General features: G+C 38.3%; 1 protein-coding gene across 2 annotated transcripts in view; it reads left to right on the top strand.

The window, feature by feature from the left end:
• Positions 1-23,312, top strand: part of LOC124277151 (ras association domain-containing protein 2-like) — a 96,433-nt gene that overhangs the window by 5,790 nt on the left and 67,331 nt on the right. For both annotated transcript variants that reach the window (XM_046712805.1, XM_046712806.1), the window contains exon 2: positions 20,516-20,610. In XM_046712805.1, the coding sequence (XP_046568761.1) occupies positions 20,516-20,610 (95 nt within the window). The remainder of the gene's footprint in view (positions 1-20,515; positions 20,611-23,312) is intronic.

Raw genomic sequence — 23,312 nt, 5'->3', positions numbered from 1 at the left:
TGAACACCATGAGCTGGACTAAATATTTGAATCAAAATGTTATTATATTGGCTGTTTGACAACTTCACCACATTGTTTCAACGTAAATTTTGCACACTGCATACATGGATTTAATTTTGATAAATGTTTTTTATTTTCTGGAACAGCGGTACACAAGTCAGTATGTCAAAGAAGCTTTTCATATAAAAGGCATTGCTGAACATTTCCCCTAGTAAATAGATTAACATTGTGGAGTTGCTATGGCATGGTCCAAGTTGCTATGCAACATAGAGAACCTTCTATATCTCCAGGTTTGTCTGCTCCATTGACAACCATGGGATACAGGAGGGGGTTATGTTTAGAATTATGGGAGGGAAGGGGATGGGGGTCTTGTACATGGCGTGCAGGGAGATTAAGGGTCGGGACACTTACTTTTGTATATAAATTTCAAGGGGGCTCGTTTTCATTTTACATATTTCTCCATAAAAATCATCATCAACCCCGGGTAGCCATAAATTATGAAGGGTCCCTAAGAAGTTTCCACATAGGTCACGGAATTGACAGGGAATCAATCTAGTTGCAATCAGTTTTCTTTTTGCAAGTGAATTATCTTATAACCAGTGAAGACTGAACTCAATTTATTCTCATTGAATTACTCGTCTTCATCAGTACAGAAATTTGATTTGTTTATTCATCTGACAATATGTATTTAAGCTATCCAACAAACGTTCATTCTGTTGAGAAAGTACAAGTCAACCCGTCAGATTTCACAGACAAACTTTACCGATTAAGAAACACAGCATGCAAAACGGATCAACAGACAATATGCCCAGACATACTCCCTCCTTGTAGACGTCCACTGACGAACTGATTCTACAGCACTAAACATGTACAGGTTAGAGGCATGCCTAGTTATTCAACCCTAGCTGGTAAACAAGAGTAATCTCTAACAAACTAGGGTAGGTCAGCTGTTGTACATACAACATTGTGCATATTGTCAGTTTCCTTTCTGTTGGGAAATTTGGCTGCTTGAGTAGAAAGTAGGGATGTTGTGTCTTTGCTGGAGTGGATTGCTCCATGTTGAATCTTCAGATTGAGGCCCAATAGCTGGTTTTGAGTAATGTGTCGGTGAAATAAAAAGATAATTTGTCTTAGCTTCATTTGGTTGATTTTAACTTTGTTGTTCTTACCTGAAAACAATAGTACTACATAGATTGACTTCTATTGAAAAGTTGACATCATGCAGCCATATTGCTATACATGTCTTAAAATTCTATCATATTATTTATTGATATTTTATATTGATGAAATATACCTAATATGTTAATAATTAATGACACATAATTGTACTTAAATCAGTAAACATGTAAGTTTTAGTAAACCAACACCTTGCTCTCAATTCACACTAAACAGTTACATGGACTTTCAGTGGAAGTTAATATTTAGAACATTTTAGTGTTTACTGAGTTATTGACGTATCCGGGGCTTTGGGGTAGCCTAGTGGTTACAGCGTTTGCTCGTTACGCCGAAGACCCGGGTTCAAAGTGTGAAGCCCATTTCTGGTGTCCTCCTTCATGATATTGCTGGAATATTGCAAAAAGCGACGTAAAACCAAACCTACTCACTATTGACATACCCCAAGAAGACGCTGCAATAGTGAACACCTTGTTATGCAAAACTGATTATTTTTACACACAGCAAAAGCATTCAATGAAACTTGACATTGAAACATTAAAAATTTCAAAAGGAATTTCACCATCCTTCATTTGCATATCTTTCTTTGTGGTGATATGGCTGATGTCGACATCAGCCTGATGAATAACACATAAAATGTTCTTCATGCGGTTGGTGATCTGAGAGAAACTTTTACTGAAGATAAAGGCGAGGCAGGTAGACTGAATGTAAAGACATCACGCGAAACCTATCCTGGAGTGACTTTAATGATGTATGCATCTGGTGCAGTTTTATGATGAAATATATTTCATGGATGAGGGATTTTTTCGGGTGCTCACACAGAATGCTATTGCTGCGATCCTGCCTAGTAGGATTATTAAAATCTTGCTTCACAGTGTTTGTTTGAAGGATCATGTGGTATGAAAATCACACTAGCATACTATGCATACATTAACATTTTAAAGTGAATATAATAACTTGGGAATACAAACAGTACATATGGGACTGTATGATATCAAACACTATGTAGTATATGAATGTTCCTTATAATAACTATGAAAGAATATAACCTGTCACGAGCCACTATTGTCCCTTTGGTTAACTTGTGTGGCAGTTTTTGTGTTTAATCACATCCAGTCTACTCCTTCACACAATTGTAAGTCCCATGAGGAACCAGGTTTGAATTGGTCCTCATCAACACATGCTTGTCTTATGGAAAGGAGAGGTCAGGCTCGCCAACTCAATGGTTGACACGTAATTAGGGGTGGGTATTGCAGAGAATTTCCATATTGCAATATATTGCGATGCGAAAGCATGTATTGCGATATGTATTGCAATATATTGCATGAAGTTTTTTAAACAAAAAACTACTTATAATTGAGTTAATGCTTGGTTTATAGAGCAAAAACACAACAAAACCACTATGCTTGATTAAGCTTTAATAACAACTTTTAATCATGATAAAATAAAAATGTGAATAATATTTGGCACAAATGAAACAAGGACATATCCGAAGATTTCCAAGTGTTACGAAGTTTTCCGAATGCAAGTCAAAATACCGGTTTTCGATCAGCGTATCGTTTTAATGTCTGAACCGGTAAATACCGGTAAACCGGTTATATTGCGCAGCCCTACACGTTATCATATCCAATTTAACATTGATGCTCATTCTGTTGATAATTTGGATTGCCTGGTCCAGATTTGATTATTTACAGACCACAGCCATACAGCTGGAATAGTGCTGAGTGCAGTGTTAAACAACAAACAAACAAACAAACAAAAATCAGAAAATTGTAAAGATTAAAGCAGTCTTACTGTTTCTAGCCAAGTCTATTAGCTATTTTTGATACAGAAATATGTTTCAGTATTGGTCAGGATGGGAACTTACTTACCTTGAACGTTTCATTTCATTTTCTATATTTTTATGATTGATATAACTTCCCAAAAGCATTTTGTTTTTTAAAACTTGTCCATATGGTTTGAGAATCACAATATCTGTAAGTAATTAGAATGAGGGCCTACTGAAAAAATAGAAAGGTGATGGATATTGATTATTAGGACGTATAGATGTATGTATTGACTCATCAGAATGTGAGTAACTTGAGTAAAAGTTCACCTGTGTTACTTAGACCTCCAGGAATTAATAATGACATGTAAGAGCCAAAACATGCATGTACACTCTGTATGCAAGGACTGTCACATTAACACTTTGTGTAGACCTCATCCGACTCGTACATTGCAATTTCAAAGACGAAATCAATACTTTATGGGAAGGGTATTGGGTGTAATGACATAAAATGTACTGACATTGGGTGTGACGCAAGGTGTGACCTTGAAACCTATTGTTAATGTTTATGATATTGTACTTCTGGTTATTACGGATTCATAAAATTCTAAAATTACGAATGTGATATTGTAAATTGGAAAACATTTGACACTTTGAGATTGTTTGATAAGAAATAGGTATTCCCTTTGATCACTTGTGAGTCAGCACTTTGCAGTGCGCAGCTGATCGTTTTCACTCATGTGCAATATATGCTGATATGCATTGATCGCAGTGACACTGTAAATGGACAAATGTTTCGAGGATATGTCACAGCATATCCTGTCAACAGTGAGTGAGTTTAGTTTTACGCCGCTTTTAGCAATATTCCAGCAGTATCATCTCGTGGCACACCAGAAATGAGCTTCACACATTGTGCCCATGTGGGGAATCAAACCTGGATCTTCGGCGTGACAAGCGAAGGCCTTAACCACTAGGCTACCCCACCGCCTCTCCTGTCAACCGAGTATGGTTAGCTCATAATCACGGTTGTTGGTCTTGGCTTCATCACTGATCATTTATGGCTGAATCAGCATCATCCAGCATTATGTGGGGCGGTGGGGTATTCTATTGGTACAAGCTTTCGCTCGTCATGAAGAAGACCCAGGTTCGATTCCCCACATGGGTACAATGTGTGAAGCCCTTTTCTGGTGTCCCTGCCGTGATGTTGCTGGAATATTTCTTCAACCTTCTTGCTCACTCACAAAGATACAAACCCAAGATGCTCCTCACTACCCCACCATCTGCGATGTCCTCCACTATGATAGTTTACGGACACAGTTAGGTTGATTTAATTGATTTGTCGGATTGCATCCATTTTCTATCATTTTTACACATTTTCCAATCATATTTTTGAAAGTTTAGTTTGTTGGTTTGTGGTTAAAATGTCTCGCACAGCAATAAGCCAGATATTTGACAGTCTGGAAATAAAGAAGCTTGGACCTGACAGACCAGTGTTTGACTGGAGAGTAAATTCTTGAGTTAACAGCTCTCTACATCCAATGTATATATCCATTAAGGGACACAATAAATATGGTATCAAATGTTTTGAGCTTTACTAACTTTACTAAGATGACATACAGCATCCAACATCAGTTTATGAATTTGGGAGATAATGTCATATGTCAACAATGTTGGCAAACCTCACCACCCATTCCTGTTAATTGACGTTACAAGAAGCATTGGTTGCTGAAGAGGGAATTCTAATTTGAATCTGAGGGTTTTAGAAGCAACATTACAAGCATTACATATTCCTTTAGCACCTGGGGTAGCTTAGTGGTTAAAGCGTTGGCTCGTCACGCCGAAGACCCGGGTTCGAATCCCCACATGGGTACAATGTGTGAAGCCCTTTTCTGGTGTCCCCCGCCGTGATGTTGCTGGAATATTGCTTAAAGCGGCGTAAAACCAAACTCAGTCAGTCAGTCAGTCCTTAATAGCACCTTGATCCTGAACAGTATGTGTATCCACAGCTCCCTGTACTTCTCTGCAGTGCATCAGAATTATCCATATGATATTGATTATGTGTTCCATTGTTGTCAGCGCAAGGAGCTCTGTATATCGTCAGCAGGTGAGAGAAATGTCAACACCAGCCTTTTAACCTGTCACTGAAACAGGCTAATGCTGATGATTGTGAGAGAGGAAGTAATCTCTGCCACTGTTCAACTCGCTGTGGTGTTGTACATGGGTTAGAGTCCTCCATGTCTCTAGATAGATCTGGAATGAAAGAAAATGTCAAGTAGAAAGATTTAATGTGATTTGGAGCTAAGTGGAGAGTATATGCTATTTCCCTTGGGACATTTGCAGTTCTGTATTAAATGACCGAGTCATGGTGCAGAATTTGCTATTAAAGTACAAGTTTCATTCTTGGTCCTTATGCTGTCTGATCAAAATGAAATTTCCAGACATCGAAATCTCAATAATTCGTGCATATGGAAACGCATGACTGTTATTGACATTGTAAAATACAGTTATTCATTTACTGAAGAAGTCTCGCAGTTGTGAGACAGACGTGATGTTATTAGGAATGGTATGATGTCTGGATACAATGGGGGATTGCGACATGGTCCCATGTTTACTGAATTTGCCTGTGAGCAGATTCTGGGAAAAAACAACTAAATAGAAAATATTCTGATAAATATTGATCCGTTTCCACATTTGATTAACATAGTATCATTTTTACAAAGCTGAAGAGCCCACTTTTTAAATCTGCAATCAAGAAAAATGTTCATGAATAGTCGTGGAGATGTTGAAGGTTTGAATCCCATTTTGTCATGTGTTTTAACCAATAATACTGCAGTACACAGTCACAAATAACTCCAATGTCCCAAAAATAGATCAAATCCATTTGTGTTGGTTATTGATAAGTTGCTGAGAACTAATTGAAGTCCTTTCATCTTGCTGCATAGTAGCTATTGTCATCCGTATATGTGTTCCTTCTATCGACCAATGGTTGACTGATCCAGATTAAAAAAACTTGACAGTTCACTATGGCTGTCTCTTTGTGCCATCCCCTTAGTCACTCACCACTTGGAGGTCTAGAAAATATCAACTAAGTCACAAACCTTTGAAAATGACGTGTGAATGTTATTACAGTCTTGAAAGCAAAATGAGGTAATGTCTTGAACTGCAGCTAGAATGTATACACTTAATACACTGTACTCCTTCTGTATGTTATGTACATCAAGAATTTGTAGGGGTTGTGGGGTAGCCTCGTGGTTAAAGCCTTCGCTTGTCATGCCGGGTTCGATTCCCCACATGGGTACAATGTGTGAAGTTCATTTCTGGTGTCAACCCCCCCCCCCTGTGATATTGCTGGAATATTGCTAAAAGCGGTGTAAATCTAAACTCGCTTGCTCGCTTGCTGCTCACTCACTCACTCACTCACTCACACTCCACTCACTCACTCGCTTGCTCGCTCACTCACTCACTCACTCACTCACTCACTCACTCACTCACTCATGAATTTGTATAGCAATGGTGGGATGCTAGGGTCTCCTGTGTGTATGTGTTACCAGTCTCCTGGCTGTGTGTCATCACACTACAATGTATTTATTGGTGCTCATGCTGTCAATCAGTGGTGATCATGGACTAGACATTGTTTAGAGGCTGCAGTCTATTAACAGGTCTTACCAAGTGACATGCTTAGCAATGTTGTATTTGTGATGGAATGAATTTATGCCTGCAAATATGCTTGATGATGAGTGGTTTGATTGATAGAATAAAATTAGTGGTAAGCAAAAAAACATTGCTACTAGACTAAATAGTGACCAATATTATTTTAGTCCTTAATAACATAGCTAGCCTTGATCGAATTATACTGTCACATACTGTTTATAATTTCTCTGATGATAGGATATTTTACCACATGGTATTAGGTTCAGAAGACGTCTGTTGTGGACATTCAATCTTCAGTTTTCCAAATTCTTGTATCAATTCACTGTTGCATTGGTTACAAGTGAAATATAATCCTTGGCTCAATAATGAACCAGCTTCCGAAATGTGTTTATAAATAGTTCATATTCTTTGAGTTTATTACCACAAATAGAGGTATTTCTTCAGGCCACCCAATGCTTGCTACTCAATGATATTGACATGTCCAGTGGTGACCAGAATGTGCACAAACTGGCAGCCATTGTTGCTGTTGACGAGCCCTTGTGCCTTGAGGCCGCTGCTGTTTGTGAAGAAAGCTGTTATGTTTGTGCTAGGCAGTACACGACAAACTGATTGTGTGATTGTTCAAATTATATGTGATCATGTGACAACATGACGAATACACCTCATGTTTGGCATATTGGAAATGTTCCCATGAGCACATTGTTTAGATAAATATTTAGAAATTAGTGGTTATTGTTTGTAAACATAGTTTTCTGAATGTTCTAATTTTCCACTTTTTTAACGACTTGACATTTTAATAAGACACTTGATGATTACTTTGTTGCTGTTGTGTAGCTATAGCACACAACAGGAAGGAAACAAGAAATATTCCGGATAAATTATGTTAAGGATAGTTCAGTTTGAAATAAGAGTTCTATAACCTTGAAATTGAATGTTTGATCAAAAATGAGATGATTCAGTACTTTCATGAATGATTTGTTTTGGAAAAGTAAATGAATGCTTTAACTTTAATGTTGAAAGTTCATTGAAATAAGGAGGTTGTCTCAACAAATGAAATCAATGATAGATTATTTGCAAGTTAGCATCTAATGACACAAACTCCAATATATTAATTTGTATTATGAAAAGGTAGGCGGGACAAGTTGTTTTATCAGTGCTAATTTGATGGCTGATTTGAGGCTGATGTTGTGGTGCTGATTGCAAGTGAGTGAGTGAGTGAGTGAGTTGGGTTTTACCCAGTTTTTAGCAATATTGCAGCAATATCAAGACAGGGGGCATTGCTGGAATATTGCTAAAAGCGGTGTAAAACCCTACTCTCTCACTTGCAATCAGGGCCCCGTTCCTCAAAGCGATCGTAGCGCTACGACAGTCGTAAGTCTATGTTAAAAGTATGGGAGTTACGATCATCTTAGCGCTACACTCACTTTGTGGAACGGGGCCCAGGACCACAACATTAGCCTGACTGCAAGGGGAAGATTGTTCCACTGTACATGATTTGCTGTTTGTTAGTGTTGTATGATTGGTCCAGTAAGTCAGCAAGGTAGAGTTTGTATGACATCAAACACTGCCCCAATGAAGATCCAGGTTACAATTGATCTTCAGCAACCCATGCCTGTCACAAGAGGTAACTGGTGATCTCAGGTGGCCCGACTCGTTGACATTTGAGTAAATATATGTTCATGATGTCAATCACCGGATTGTCAGCCCGGACTGGATTATTTACAGACTGCCGTCAAACATTGCTGGGTGCACTGTTGCACAAACAAACACCCAAAACATCCATCAGTGGCCTAGATCGCCATTTTGAATGATCCTAGTCTTTTGATTAGGTAAGTGAGTGAGTATGGTTTTGCACTGCTTTTAAGCAATATTCCAGCATTGTCATTGCAGGAGACGCCAGAAAATGGGCTTCACACATTGTACCCATAGGGATTCAAACCTGGGCCTTTGGTGTGACGAGCAAATGCTTTAACAACTATGCTACCCCAGCCCCCCCTTATGATCAGGTCTTGATGTGGAACATTGTATTGATATGTGAAAATACTATAATCATGTTTCATGTTTCATGTAGAAATGTGATCCTACATCATTCTGTGTGAAGCCATCATGGACTGTTTCATGTTTCATGTTTCATGTAGAAATGTGATCCTTCATCATTCTGTATGAAGCCATCATGGACTGTGTCATCGATTGATCTCCATGTTGGAACAAATAATGATCAGGAAATAGAAGAGTTAACACAAATTATTGGTCATGAATATAATATCCCTGAAAATTAGGGTTATAAATCCATGCTATCTCCCATCAATACCTAACTCCGTGCTACAGACGACAGCATGGCAATAGCAATCTAAGTTCAGGCCTGATTGACCAAGTGAATAATTGATACAAAAAATATTGCATGCTGTATTGGAACCAACGCTTGTTTTGTTGCTGTGCAGTCATTAAAGATGGATGCAAGATTGTATCGGTTTGGATTCTCTTGAAGCAGCATCATTGTGGTTTCCTAACAACTATGCATGCATGCTGATTTGTTCAATGTCCTGTTGAACATGATGGAGATAGAATTAGTGCAAAGAAAATATTTTGCTGAACAAGTTGTTTTGAACTCAGTATTATTGAGAGAAGTCTGAGATTTCAGAATCAGAAATGTTAGATAAAATTTGCTTTTATTAAGTTGTTTATTAATAAATGCAACTTTTAGTGTGTCAAAATTCATTTTATGATTTTTTCAAATTTATCCGTAATAATTTTGATGGTCAGTAGGAACCTTTCAGATTTTTACATTATTAAAGCTTTTTTAAAATTTTCAAAATGGTTACAGTCAAATGTAAGTTTCCAGACAGTGAGCAATGTCAGTAAAGATTTAAAAGAAATACATTTCTTATGTTTACTATGCACATGTATACAGATGTGAGGGTTTGAGCAGCAGCTTGTCAGTTCAGTGCCAACAGAGATGGCTTGGCACTGCTGTGTGACCAGTGATGTCTCTCAGGAGATGTGATCTCAAGGCCCCTCCTACATGGTCACTGGTTTAAGACGTTAGGTTATAATTGGTTTTCAGCTCCTACTGTCTGTCATAAGAGGTACTTTGCGGTACGGTGAGGTGGTCATTATAAAGCACACCTAGGGAGAGTTTTACTTGGGAGAGAGGCTTGCTAGAAGATTTTGTACTTGGCCAAGTTGTGATTGTGTGACATCACAGCATGCTCCAATTCAGAGCTGGTTTGTGGACTGCAGCTACCAAGAAAACTTGTAATCATAACTGGCAAGTTCATTTATGTAAATCGCTGTGTACTTGATTCGTAACTTTACATTAGGCATATTACTGAAAATACATTTTACCTCAAATCTCTGTACTTGAGTGAGCTTTTTTTTCTGTTACTACAAATGGGTCTGTTTAGAAATCCTCTGATATAAATATTATTTCAGATGTATGCTAACTCTGAGATATAACTCTGATCCCATATATGCTTACAGGAAAAAAGTGACCGCCTCTGTGGTGTAGTGGTTAGAGCGTCCGCCCGGAGAGTGGAAGGTCGCGGGTTCGATCCCCGACTGCGTCATACCAAAAGACGTTTAAATATGGTACTTGTTGGTCCCTGTCTGGCGCTCGGCATTAATGGGTACAACAAGGACTGGTCGGCTCGGAGTCAGTATAATGTGTCTGAGTGGGGTATTCATGCTTCACTGCGGCATGGTATCTCAGTGGGCTAGCACTATAAAACCAGCTTCAGTCTGGGCTAGTACAAGCAGCCTCACATACACATACACACGCATGCACGTCGTCATATGAGCGAAATATTCTCAAGCACGACGTAAAACCCAATTTCACCTCACCTCACCTTACAGGAAAAACTAACTGTACATCTTAAAATGTTTATCAAACACCAAATCCTTGCCAATGTTTATAGCAATGGACACATTCACTGACAAACCTTCCTGAGTCAATGTTACAAGGTTCATAGTTGCCTCAAGATATACAACTTCTCTTATTCAAAACTTTTGTAGGGTATAATTCATTCCATTTGAATATACGCTTGACATATTATGAGTTTGACATATGAATCAGTTTTGTTTGTCATGGCAAGATAAAGAACATATCACCCCAAGTGGAGTAGTAAGTATTTCAAATGAGATTTATATTCATTTGTACTTCATACATTTAAAAGTTTATACCAAGGAGAAACAATATAATTTTTTTAAACAGTTAAAAGTAGAAGTCCTTCATCTCTAACATACACAATACATGGTTCTACTCACTGAGTTATCAGTTACTGACAATTGTGAAGTTGCATATAGAATATCCAGTACAATGAACCAGTAGACAAAGACAGTTTATTGAGGCTTATCTGGTGTCATCCTGCCTACACTGTGGAATGTATCAATATATAGACTCAATCCCTATATAAACTGTTAGTCCTGACAGGCAAGACCATCTCCCAGTAAGTGGCTGTTATTTCACCACCAAATAATGTATTTCCCTTGTCAACCCATGAAGACCCAGGTTAGAATTGGCCTTCAGTAACCATGCTTGTCGTAAGAGGCAACTAACAGGATAGGGTGGTCAAACTAGCTGACTTGGTTGACACATGTCGTATTCCAATTATATAGATTTATGCTTAAGCTGTTGATCACTGGATTGTCTGGTCCAGACTTGATTACTTACAGAATGCTGCTATGTAGTTGAAATATTGCTGAGTGCGGCATTAAACAACAAACAAACATGTCACATTATATATCAATGCAACAATAAATGTTTACAAGCTCACTCACTCACTCACTCACGCTACATGAAATACTGACTGTGATAGAAAAGGAGTAAAAACTTTCACATTTAGTAACATATATTAGGTTAGTGTACAAATTTGACAAGAGAATCTGTGAAGCATGTAGTGTCAAGGATTCTTTATGAGTATACACTGCGAGGTCACACAAGTCCACAGTGATACTAAAGAATTCTGAGCGTGTGTTGTGCACTTCATGCTTCAATGGTTGACATACTTTGACAAAAGTGAAACATTTCGTGATGCTTCTACACACATAAGTCAATGGTTTTGACAACAGCAATTATGTCAACAGTGAAACATGTTGGCACAGTGTATGGTTCGGATGGGCTGACATATAGTCAGACCACAATAGTCACAGATTATGGCTTAGTGACCTGTTTCTACCTTAATGGTGACATAACAAGGATTTTAGTAATCCTTTACTCTTAAGTATGGCAAGTTTCTACATGTGCTTTGATGAAAACTCTGTGCTCTGTCAAGACAGACTGTGATCAAACAACTGTCACTAATTGACCACAGTATTTTAATTGTATATCTTTAATGGAAATCATGAAGTGGAAGGAATCTTGTTTTATAGCTTGATTTTTTGACATAGTTACTTTGTTGTTTCTGTTTATTACATATATAGCAAGCTCCTGTGGATATTTAATTTTAAGCATTTATATCTTTAAAAACAAACTGTCAAGTGCATCTGAGTACATCAGCGTTTGATGGTTGTGATACAAGTGAAGTGTGGATGTTTGTTGAATGTGCATGTCAGCAGAGTCACACATGAAGGGAATGCCTGATTACAGGACAATGTGCTAGTCAACACAGGAAGACGTAAGGGAATGCATGCATGTGACTTCATCTGTCGCCGCAGTTCAGTGATGTGAGGATAAAGGAGATGGAAATCTAATAACTGATTCCTTGTGATGTAAACTACATTCATCAGCAGATACTACATCTTACTCACCTAGCTGCCAACCCCGAAATGATTCAGTTAATGAGATATTCATTCCCCTAACTTGGGTATTCAGACCCCTTGTCCAGATTATACTGAGGAGGATGTTCTTTTTCGGGGTCCCCTTGTCAAAATGGTTTTAACCTTTCAGATCAGTTTCTGGTGCCCCTTTGTTGGCAAATCTTGATAAATAGACAACCAAGAAGTTAAAGAACAGCTGAGCCTTTGATATTACTTAATATGGCCTGACAGATTAAATAGTAACTGAAAGGAATCAGGAGTTCCTTCACTACTTTTGAGTAGTATAAATATACAAATGAGTGAGCCAAAAGTCAAACAGATATTGTTCTTGCTTGCTCTGTGTAACAAGGAAAAGAATATAATTTCAATATTTCTTAATATGAATGTATTAATTTCCCGTAGAGTGATAGTGTTATTTGTGATGAAACGGCAAGAGTCCGACACAAGATTCATGCGATTCACATCCATGGAAACTGTAGACTGTGACATGAGAACGCTGCAGACCATGATGGAAACGACCATGTCCATGAGTAACGTCAGTGTTGCATTTTCTGATATAAAAAGTGTAAAAAATCCACAAAAGAAGCTGCAGATGAAAGAGTGTTGCAATATATCATCATGAATCTGCAGTAGGTCATTGTCATCACATATATTGCTACAGGGATATTGTTTCCCTAGACTTTAGGCAGATAGTTCCACAGCACTTGTGACAATGATGTGGAATTGTGTGGTGGCTTTGCTTGTCTGCCTATTGCATTGAGTCTCTATTGATCCAGAAGAGGCCTCAGTGTGGATGGCCCTGTATTATGCCGACTGCAGGAATGCTAGATGCTGAATGTGTGCAAGCAAAAAAATGATACACTTGTGGCTTGTTGCTTTGAGATGGATTTCAGTTTAAACATATGTTTGTTACATGGATGGTTGTGTATGTAATGGAAGCAGCTGTAGGAGACTAGTACCAGGCCACTATTGTCCTGACAGTTTTGTTTGTTGTTTCTGTCCTGTTCAACAGTTTTGTCCTGGTATTTTGGTTTAATTGACATTATCCTATGAGGCAGAACAGTGTCTGGTACCCAGTGTGTGTGTTCTTGTAGGGTTTTATTGGCAGAAAGTGCTCTACGTTTGTCACCACAAAGGGTATCTAAGGAAGATTAGACCTTCTGTGCACTCATAATGCTTGTCACCCTTTTGTCATCCAAGGCCAGACAAGGCCCCTACGACTCCATGCTTGTCTCATTGTGATCATTCTGTGAGTGAGTTAGTTTTGTTTTACGCCACACTCAACAATGTTCCAGTTATATGGCAGCGGTTTGTAATTAATCAAGTCTGGACCAGACAGTGCAGTGATCAACAGCATGAGCATCGATCTACGCAATTGGGATACGATGACATGCGTCTACCAAGTCAGCAAGCCTGACCACCCGATCCTGTTATTCGCCTCTTACGACAAGCATGGGTTACTGAAGATCAATTCTAATCCGGATCTTCACGGGTGATCATTCTAAAGCAGAATAGTCCCCCATTATCTTATATATGGCTCCTTGTGAGGTGTTCAAGAAAGAAGTCAAAGAAAAAGTTGTCAGCTGTAGCCATCTTTTAGACCAGACCACACCGATTTTCCTTGTTTTTCAGAAGAGCTTATCTGATATTTTGCACAAGGTAACCGATTTGAAAAAGAAGTGATTCCTGTTGTGTTTGATGATACCAGAGTGTTTCAGAAAGATTAATATGTGTTATAGAAAGCGTCTAATCACCAGCTTATTCATTAAGTGGTTGCTTTCTGTGTCTGTTATGCTGTATCCCATCATCACTCCTGCATCGTCAGATAATACTTACTGGCTACTGGTTTCTGCTATTTCTGATGAAACAACAGATCTTGTATGTTTGGATAAACAACACCATACATGCCTAAAGGCTAGGGAACATGACTCAGATCTCAGATAACAAGCTGTAAATATATACATGTTAATGTTTGATGTGTTGCCTTTTTCAATGTGGCTAAAATACACTAGAAAATTTAGGATTACTCATTATAAAATAAACATTCTCAGTTATATATTTAAAATGTTAGATATGCAAAAAGTTTAAAACAAATGCACGGAATATATTTATAAAAATCGTTTTGTAATGAAAAAGACATGGATTGCTATGAATTGTACTGTTAGTATAGGAAAAGTGTTGTAATGTCAGTATAGGATGAGGGATTTTTTATGAAATCATTTCCATTATATTTAAGTTGGTTTTGATTAGGTATGACTTAGGAGGCAGAACATACCTGCTTAGTAAACTGCGCTATTATCAATGACATAATACTTAGGTGAGTAAAATGACTGAAACATTAAATGAAAGCAGTGGGTAATGGAAAGTAGATACCCACTCAACAGTTAATACCATCACAAAAACTACAGTGCATTTGTACACTGTTCCATCTTATCTGGAGCTCTGTACATGTTAATACAAACATGTGTTTCCTTTTTCAATGTAGATCGTTTGATAAACTCTCTTTAGGATAATAATATAAAATAAACATTCTCAGTTACATATCCTGGCCCCATGTAAGTGTAAATGTAAGTTACTTTTTGCCCAGATCAGAATTAAAGCCTTCCACATTCATGACGATATAGGAAGACATATTGTTATGGCATTGTAGAGACCAAACAACTTGTTAAGGAAGAGTCTATGGCTTAGTAATAGTTTATTATATAAATAAAAGAAAGATTTATTTTTCCAATTTACCTGCCAGGTTCACTTATTTTGGAATGCAAGGTAGTACACCAGCAGGAGGATTTCCCCTATCCTTTGGTCTTCATGATGTATGTGCACCTCCCTTCTCCTGTATTCACCCCAGTAGTATATGTGGCTTGATGCAGAACCCACCTGCTCTCATCCATAGGACACTAACTGTGACACCACACACCACACACAATTGTCTTATCTTACCAAGAAAGGAAGTAATCTGTCATGAAGACAAGACTGTTTTCCGGATGTATGAGCAGAGCCTCAACTTTATCATATGTAGATTCAGATCCTTGCCATTGTCTTTTTAGATATCTGTTTTTAGCAAAATAGGTGATGTAATTTTTGTTTTCTTCAGCTTTCAGCATCTTTTTATTAATGCAGAATAGTATATGTGATACATTTTGTGATTTGTTTTGTTATGTGTAATATAATCAATGTAAGAACGACAAGGAGCGTCCAGTCATGCCGATATGCTGAGCAGAAATTCATCCCTTGAGCATGTCAGAAAACTGTGCTCATGAGTTCGATTCCAGGTTTGGCTTCTCAGTAGTGGTGGTTATTGCAGAAAATTTTCATATTGCGATATATCGCGATGTGAAAGCATATATTGCGATATGTACTACAATATATTGCAAGAAGTATTTTTAAACAAAAAACTTCTTATAATCAAGTTAATACTTGATATATAAGGCAAAAATACAACACCATCAATATGCTTGATTAAGCTTTAATAACAACTTTTAATCATGACAAAATGAAAATGTAAATAATATTTGGCACAAATGAAACAAGGAAATATCCAAAGATTTCCGAGTGTTACAAAGTTTTCCAAATGCAAGTCAAAATACTGGTTTTAGATCAGTGTATGGCAATATGTATCGTTTTCATGTCTGAACCGGTAAACCGGGTATATTGCACAGCCCTACTTCTCAGTGCCATAGGGTACAATGTGTGAAGCCCATTTCTGCTGTCCCGCCACCGTGATATGGCTGAAATATTGCTAAAAGCGATGCAAAACTCACTCACTCTCAGCACCATACCTGTGTGCTTGGTCTTCACCAATGGGGTAAATGTATGGGACCTGTATCATTTCTGGCTTTTCTGCCACAGCTGACTCAGCGATATAACTGGAATACTGTTCAAAGTGGGTCTGAACCCACCTCAGATACTAAAAAAGTTAAAAAACAACCCCTCTTTAATCTTGTTTGAAAGGTGATTGGAAATGGGTTTATGTTGAAGTTTGATCAGCATTCTAGAAGTTGGTGAGTCAATAATAAGGCATATGATTTAAGGATAAAAACTTCTTATTTATTGCATAGAACGACGTTTCGATGTAGATTCTTACACCCTTTTCAAACTAAAAGTGTAAGAAAACAGTGTAAGAATCTACACTGAAACGTTGCTCTATGTAATAAACAAGAAGTTTTTATCCTTAAAGTCATATGCTTTTTTCTTATCTGTGTTGAAGATAATTGTTCCAGTTTACTCATGAGATGATGAAAAAAGATGACATTTTGTTGTAAGTTTTCAAAGTCGTGACCATCAAAGCAGAGCATATAAAGGTCAGATTTAAGAGTTACCTTACCACCTGGATTCAAAGAGATACCAGACATTGTTCATTTAAAAAGAAAACGTGAGCTATCTTAAGACATTGGTCAGCTAACAAGGAAGTTCTTTACCCTGTCCCTCAGCTATACTCACAAGGATGTGTTACGTTTTTTAGCTGATGAGATGCAGAGGAGAAAGTACTTGTACCAAATTCCAGCCCTGCTTATTTAGATTTAGTCACACAAGGATGTGTTGGTTTTCTGTTGATGTGAGAGTCTCCAGTGTGATATCTCAGTCTTTATGGTCAATGCTTCAGTTATAGTTGGTATTAGTTTACATTTCATCACAACAAATGCATGCACTTCTCCTATGATACTGTTTTGCAAGTTTGTCCAATAAGTAGGGCTGCGCAATATAACCGGTTTACTGGTATTTACCGGTTCAGACATGAAAACGATACGTATTGCGATACGCTGATCGAAAACCGGTATTTTGACATGCATTTGGAAAACTTCGTAACACTCGGAAATCTTCAGATATTTCCGTTTTTTAAATTGTTCCTTTCCTTGTTTCATTTGTGCCAAACATTATTTACATTTTTATTTTGTCATGATTAAAAGTTTTTATTAACGCCTAATCAAGCATTGTGATTTTGTTGTATTTTTACTTTATAAATGAAGCATTAACTCGATTATACATATTTTTTGTTAAAGAAAAGAAAATACTTACTTGAAATATATTGCAATACATCCTTGCAATACATGCTTTCCCATCGCACAGTTTTATGACATAATATGAAAATTCTGCTTGCATATTGGCATGATACCCCCCTACCATTATAAGAAGGCATCTGGCTTAAAATATAAATCCTTAAAATATAAACCTACAAAAATTTACATGTACATGTGTTTTTGTTTCACTCACTCAAGTTAATAATAGGTTCTCTACAATCTGTAAACCATTAAATAAAAAAGTGTGACATTACTTCTTCTAACCCTTAAATATATGTGCACTATAAATGAACATTATCAATTATCTTGCTTGCTGGTATATCCATGCCCTTGTTTTGTTTCTCTTAATGCCTTTAAGGGTTATGTTTTTGTCTGGAAGCTTCTGTCACATGGCTCATCATTTTGCTCTGTGGTTGACATCAACCAAAAACGGTTGTGGTAAGCCCCAGCCTGAACCACATAGGAGTGCACAGTGTCAATGGCTGACTCCACCAGAAGCCTGTCTGCTCGCTGCCATGCGGGAAGAGATAATGTCACAATCAATTGTAACACTTAGAGATTGTCATGTCCCATGTGTTTGTTTCTCAAGGAGACCAAGGCCGCCATTGATTACTGACAGGGTTATGAATGGGGAGGTTGCATTGTGGAACAGTTCAATGCTTGTTGGTCAGAGATACTCATTCTGGGAGCAGGATAATAATAACATCCCCTGGCAGGGGGTGTGAAGAGAAGCTGTTACTATAGGTTCAGTATCTGCATGATTTGAAATCAAGTTTTATTGTAGTCAATAAGAAGAAACTATATAAACAAGATACTTAAAAACAAAAATATTATGAAATATTTGAAACCTTGGTGTTAATTTTTATTTTTTTATCTTTTACATGTTTTCCTAATTCAAAATGGTGCAAAAAATTGTTGTTTTGACAATTCCTATTGAGTATATAGAACAGCTTCAGTCTAAGGATGAACAAATTGAGCTAAGTATCTGATTTTGGTAAAATATATTACTTACATCATATACTTATAAGCTTGTAGCTTTTAATGTGCTGCTAATATGTACAATGAAATTTCTTTTTATCCCCTTAATCCACAAACACCATCTTCAGGATGACTACTGCTTTAATGCCCACCCTGGGTACATGTAGTCTGTAACAAGGATTTGTTAACAAGATCCTGTGTCAGTTTTGACAATTTAAGTCTGTTCTACTGTCCTGAACCCAGCGCAGACTCAATAAATCTAGGCTCTAAGATGATCACAACTCTTCAACACTAGCATATGACTGTCAGGGTCGCTTAGTGCAGAAGGGCCTTGCTTGATGGAGTTTTTCGTATGACACAGACATAGCAACTGTCATTGTTCAGGTAGGAGTATATCACTGCTGTGGACATCGTGTCCAGGACCTGCTCAACATGGCTGAATTATGGCTGTAGTCCATATTGTAATCACTGACTGTCAGTATTCCCGTACTTGAACATGCACTTATGATGGTCCTATGGGGAACACCTACCAGGAAACAACACATTGCTTAAACCAAAAACCTGAAACTGAAAGTTTATAGTTTTTCTGCCTAACTTCCTTCAGAGAAAGAGTTATGACAGAGTTTTGGTTTGTATGACTGATGCATAGCAGTATACGGTTTCACATTTTGCAATGCAGAGTTATGTCCCTTTTATCTGTTGCCAGGATTTGCTGATTATGGGTTTGCATTCCTGATGTGCCATAGCATGATCTTTTCACAAGTGATTAACAGATCAGACTTTGGATATCCAATCCACATTAAACAGGTTGTGATATACCCTATTATGTAAAATTTATACTCACTAATGTACGAATGTATAACAAATTGCAGACTCTACTCTGGAGGGACTACTCCTTAGAACTGGTCTCTAGCTTCCTTAGTTACATGTCCTCATCCTGCAACATGGGGATATTGCTCATAACATGAATCACTGGTTTGTCTGACCCAAACTTGAATCTTTACAGGCCGCCATGGTGTCACTTGAATGTTTCTGATCGAGGCATTAAAGTACAAACAAACACACACATAAGTAGCAAGCCACACAGTCACAAGTGGAACCTGATCTTGCTGTCAGTCCAGTTAGTCAACCATGATGGTATATGTGTTACTGGAATGTGACCTCTATAGGTCTAAGCTATGTAGGGCAAATCATGGGATTCCTTTAGTGAAGTGTTCATAATTCAAGCTTGTGATGTAACATGTCACAAGGTGTTCCTTTCTGTGTACAGTAAACACTTAGTCTTGCTTCACAGGCTGTTGGTTTATTTGACAGAACTGTCTGAGTACTTTCCATGCTTTTAAACATAATGATACTGTTTGGTTTAATGTCTTGTTGCTGTTGTTAGGGTTAACCCTACCTGTAACAGGAGTGAAAGGCCACCTAATTTATTATATGACTAGGGAAAGGAAGGGGTATGTTATAGCATTTATTTGGTACTTAAGAAGATGAACTGGGGTTAACAGACTGGGGTCAACAGCAACTGAAAATACATGTAACCATTGTCATATGAGTGTCAGCTGCCATGGCAACCTAGCTGACATTGTGAAATTGATATTCAGAATATGTTTAAGGAATGTGATCATGTTTGTGAAGAAATTAAATTGAAAATGTCATCATCTTCATGTACTCCCCTGGAGCACTTTCATTGTTTACGTTACTGTAACAAAGGCCAAAGGGTCTGTGTGGAAACTCTGGTCAGGGTTTGAGCCTCTACTCCCACTCGACACTGCATATACCCCCATAAGATAAGACTTGCAAGGCGTTAACTTCTTCTTTGTAGATGGGAAGGGGCGATGGGGTAGCTCATCCTCGCCCCTCACGCCGAAGACCTAGGTTCGATTCCCAACAAGGGTACAATGTTTAAAGCCCATTTCTGGTGTCCCCCACCATGATATTGCCAGAATATTGCTCAAATCAGCATGAAACTAAACTCACTCACTCACTTTGTAGGTGGGATGAATGGATTAGAATAAGGCCATCGTCCAAGAGGCCATATTTTCTGTCAACAACATGACAGTACTGTTGTTGTTTCATAATGAGACCAAGCTTTCTGCCAAAATGTTGAAAGTACTTTTTTAAAGTAAGAATCCATGTTTTTCTACCAAAATGCTGACTGTATATTTGTGTGTTTCAGCGGAGCGCAAGACGTCTCTGGGGCGAGACTGGCATCCCAACTGTCTGAGGTGCAAGGAGTGTGGGAAGGTCCTCACCCCTGGACAACATGCAGAGGTAGGTGGTGCACACACACTCCACAAGGTGGGAGGAGGGGCTTGGGGGGCTGAGGTTTCCTCCACTCTAACCATCATTACTGAAATATTTAGGAAATTATGTAAAATTCTACTTATCTAAAATCAACACATGTGAGGTCTCAATCTGAGTTATATATGCAGTGAAGCTCTTTTAACTCAAGACATTGAGAACATGTTGATTTAGACAACTTGCCTGTTGAGTTATGCCAGGTTTTAGATGGGACTATTACATATTCTAAAACCAGATGTTAAGCAAAATGGGTTTGATTTTGAAAGGCCTTACTGCATTCCTTCTTTATTTTATAACAGTTTTATTTAGATAGGCGCTATATAGGGAGTTTAAATCAAGTGGCTATGTGTAGTTTCAAGAGTCACAGTTCTACACAAGTTGCATGAGTTATACAGCTGTGCAATATAATACAAGACAAATATATGAATCACAACTTCTGTATTTGTTTCTCACAACGTTTCCGGGCTAGCTCTTGCCCCTTGTTCAGATGAATAATGTATTACTACACCATCTTCTAAATGCCTTTGAAGAATTTCAACTGTGCAATTAGTGCCCCTTTGATGTTGTAGAGAGTGATGGACCAGTCACTTCAACAAATGTTCAGACAGATAGAACTAATGATGCTTTTACAAAACTGGGTACTTAATAAATCATTTAAATAGCTATATGTTCTTCCAACTGATCTGAGGCGGTGGGGTAGCCCAGTGGTTAGATTGTTCGCTCCTCACGCCGAAGGCCCGGGTTCGATTCCCCTCATGGGTACAATTTGTGAAGCCCATTTCTGGTGTCCCCGCCGTGATATTGCGGGAATATTGCTAAAAATGGCATAAATCCATACTCAGTCAGACAGTCCAACTGATCTAGATAAGTTAGATAGTTAGAGAATTACCTTGAAGGGATAAACTATATTATACCTAATGGAGATAATTTTGAACATGTATTGGTATTGGTGTTGGCATTAGGGGTCGTGAGAAAGAAACCAAACTGGAAGAACAGACACTATTCGATCCTGACAACTAACAATATAGGTTAGAGCCTCGGTGTATTCATCTACCAATACTCCAGCAGCTCTGATATGTTGAAACATCTATGTATGATCAGGAAATGAACTGTTGCAAACTGAAAGCAAAGCACATGCTCCTCAGACGGGGGTGTTAATACATCACTTCCAGACAGGGAGAGTTTCACAGTGCAGTTTCATTTATTCCTGTGAGAAATTAACAGACAGGGTTTGCAAGAGTAGGCTTAATCAATGCACTTCAGACCTGTTATCTTCAACAGCAGGGAGCCTATGGTCAATGAGCCAAAAATAAAAGCCATGTTGTATCTTGAGTGAGGAAGATTTCCCCAATGGGCTTGTGTGCAGAAGGGTTAGTGTTTAGAGGCAATGGTGGTTGGTGTCATTTACACAGCTATTGCACAACTCACATGTTAGGGATTTAGGCCTGCAGGAAATTGTTTTGTTAAGATTGTTTAGATGGCAATCAAGAAGAATCTTGTTTCATCATCCTGGTGTTGCAAGGTAACTTATGCTTAAGATTAACAACCATGTGTAAATGAGGTAGGGTGTTGGTTAGGCTAGGACAAATTGGTTATTAGATTTTCATCCACAGGGGTGGAAATAACTTTAAAATTAATAGTGTACTCCGGTACAGTGGCACATGTAAAATCACTTGCCCTGATAATTTTTCCACTATACTGGCCGTTTTCTTGTTGATTTTTTAAAATATACATCATTAACATTGGAAAGTCAACTGGACACCGGTATAGTGTGATATACAAATTGGCCTGCCCGACAGAAATAAACACTGGACTCGGGCGTCAGGCAATGGGTTATTTCCACCCCTGATCCATTAAATGCTTGATTAATATCATTTTGTGAATGTGGCTTGTCCTAGAATTATATGTGTTCCGTTTGTCTCCTGTTACTAAAGTTCCCCTCAAAAAGTAAGTTTCACTCAGTACAGGTCATTACTGACAGTAACCCAGATAGCATTCAGACGTTGGCCCAACGTTGGCAATGGTTTTGCCAACATTGCCAACGTTGGGCCAACGTCCGAAAGCTATCTGGGAAGGTGACCTCAGACAGCATGGGGTCCTAGATGATATTGGACTCTAAGATGATTTGGGTCACCGCTGACAGGATAATCACATCACTTACTGGGGTCATCCCAGACAGTACCATTCATATCAGACAATACAGATGACTTCAGAATGTAGGGTCACCGCAGACAGGATAATCACATCACTTACTGGGGTCATCCCAGACAGTACCATTCATATCAGACAATACAGATGACTTCAGAATGTAGGGTCACCGCAGACAGGATAATCACATCACTTACTGGGGTCATCCCAGACAGTACCATTCATATCAGACAATACAGATGACTTCAGGAATGTAGGGTCATCCCAGACAGTACCATTCATATCAGACAGGATAATCACATCACTTACTGGGGTCATCCCAGACAGTACCATTCATATCAGACAATACAGATGACTTCAGAATGTAGGGTCACCGCAGACAGGATAATCACATCACTTACTGGGGTCATCCCAGACAGTACCATTCATATCAGACAATACAGATGACTTCAGAATGTAGGGTCACCACAGACCGTAGGTTCATCGCGGAATGTTCTCCTCAGAATACAAGTCACTTCAGACAA

Source organism: Haliotis rubra, unplaced genomic scaffold, assembly GCF_003918875.1.
Source record: "Haliotis rubra isolate DU_JTF1 unplaced genomic scaffold, ASM391887v1 Scf219, whole genome shotgun sequence".
Lineage (NCBI taxonomy): Eukaryota > Metazoa > Mollusca > Gastropoda > Lepetellida > Haliotidae > Haliotis > Haliotis rubra.
The sequence above is the reverse complement of the archived record's forward strand: the minus strand, read 5'-3'. Positions and strand labels throughout refer to the sequence as shown.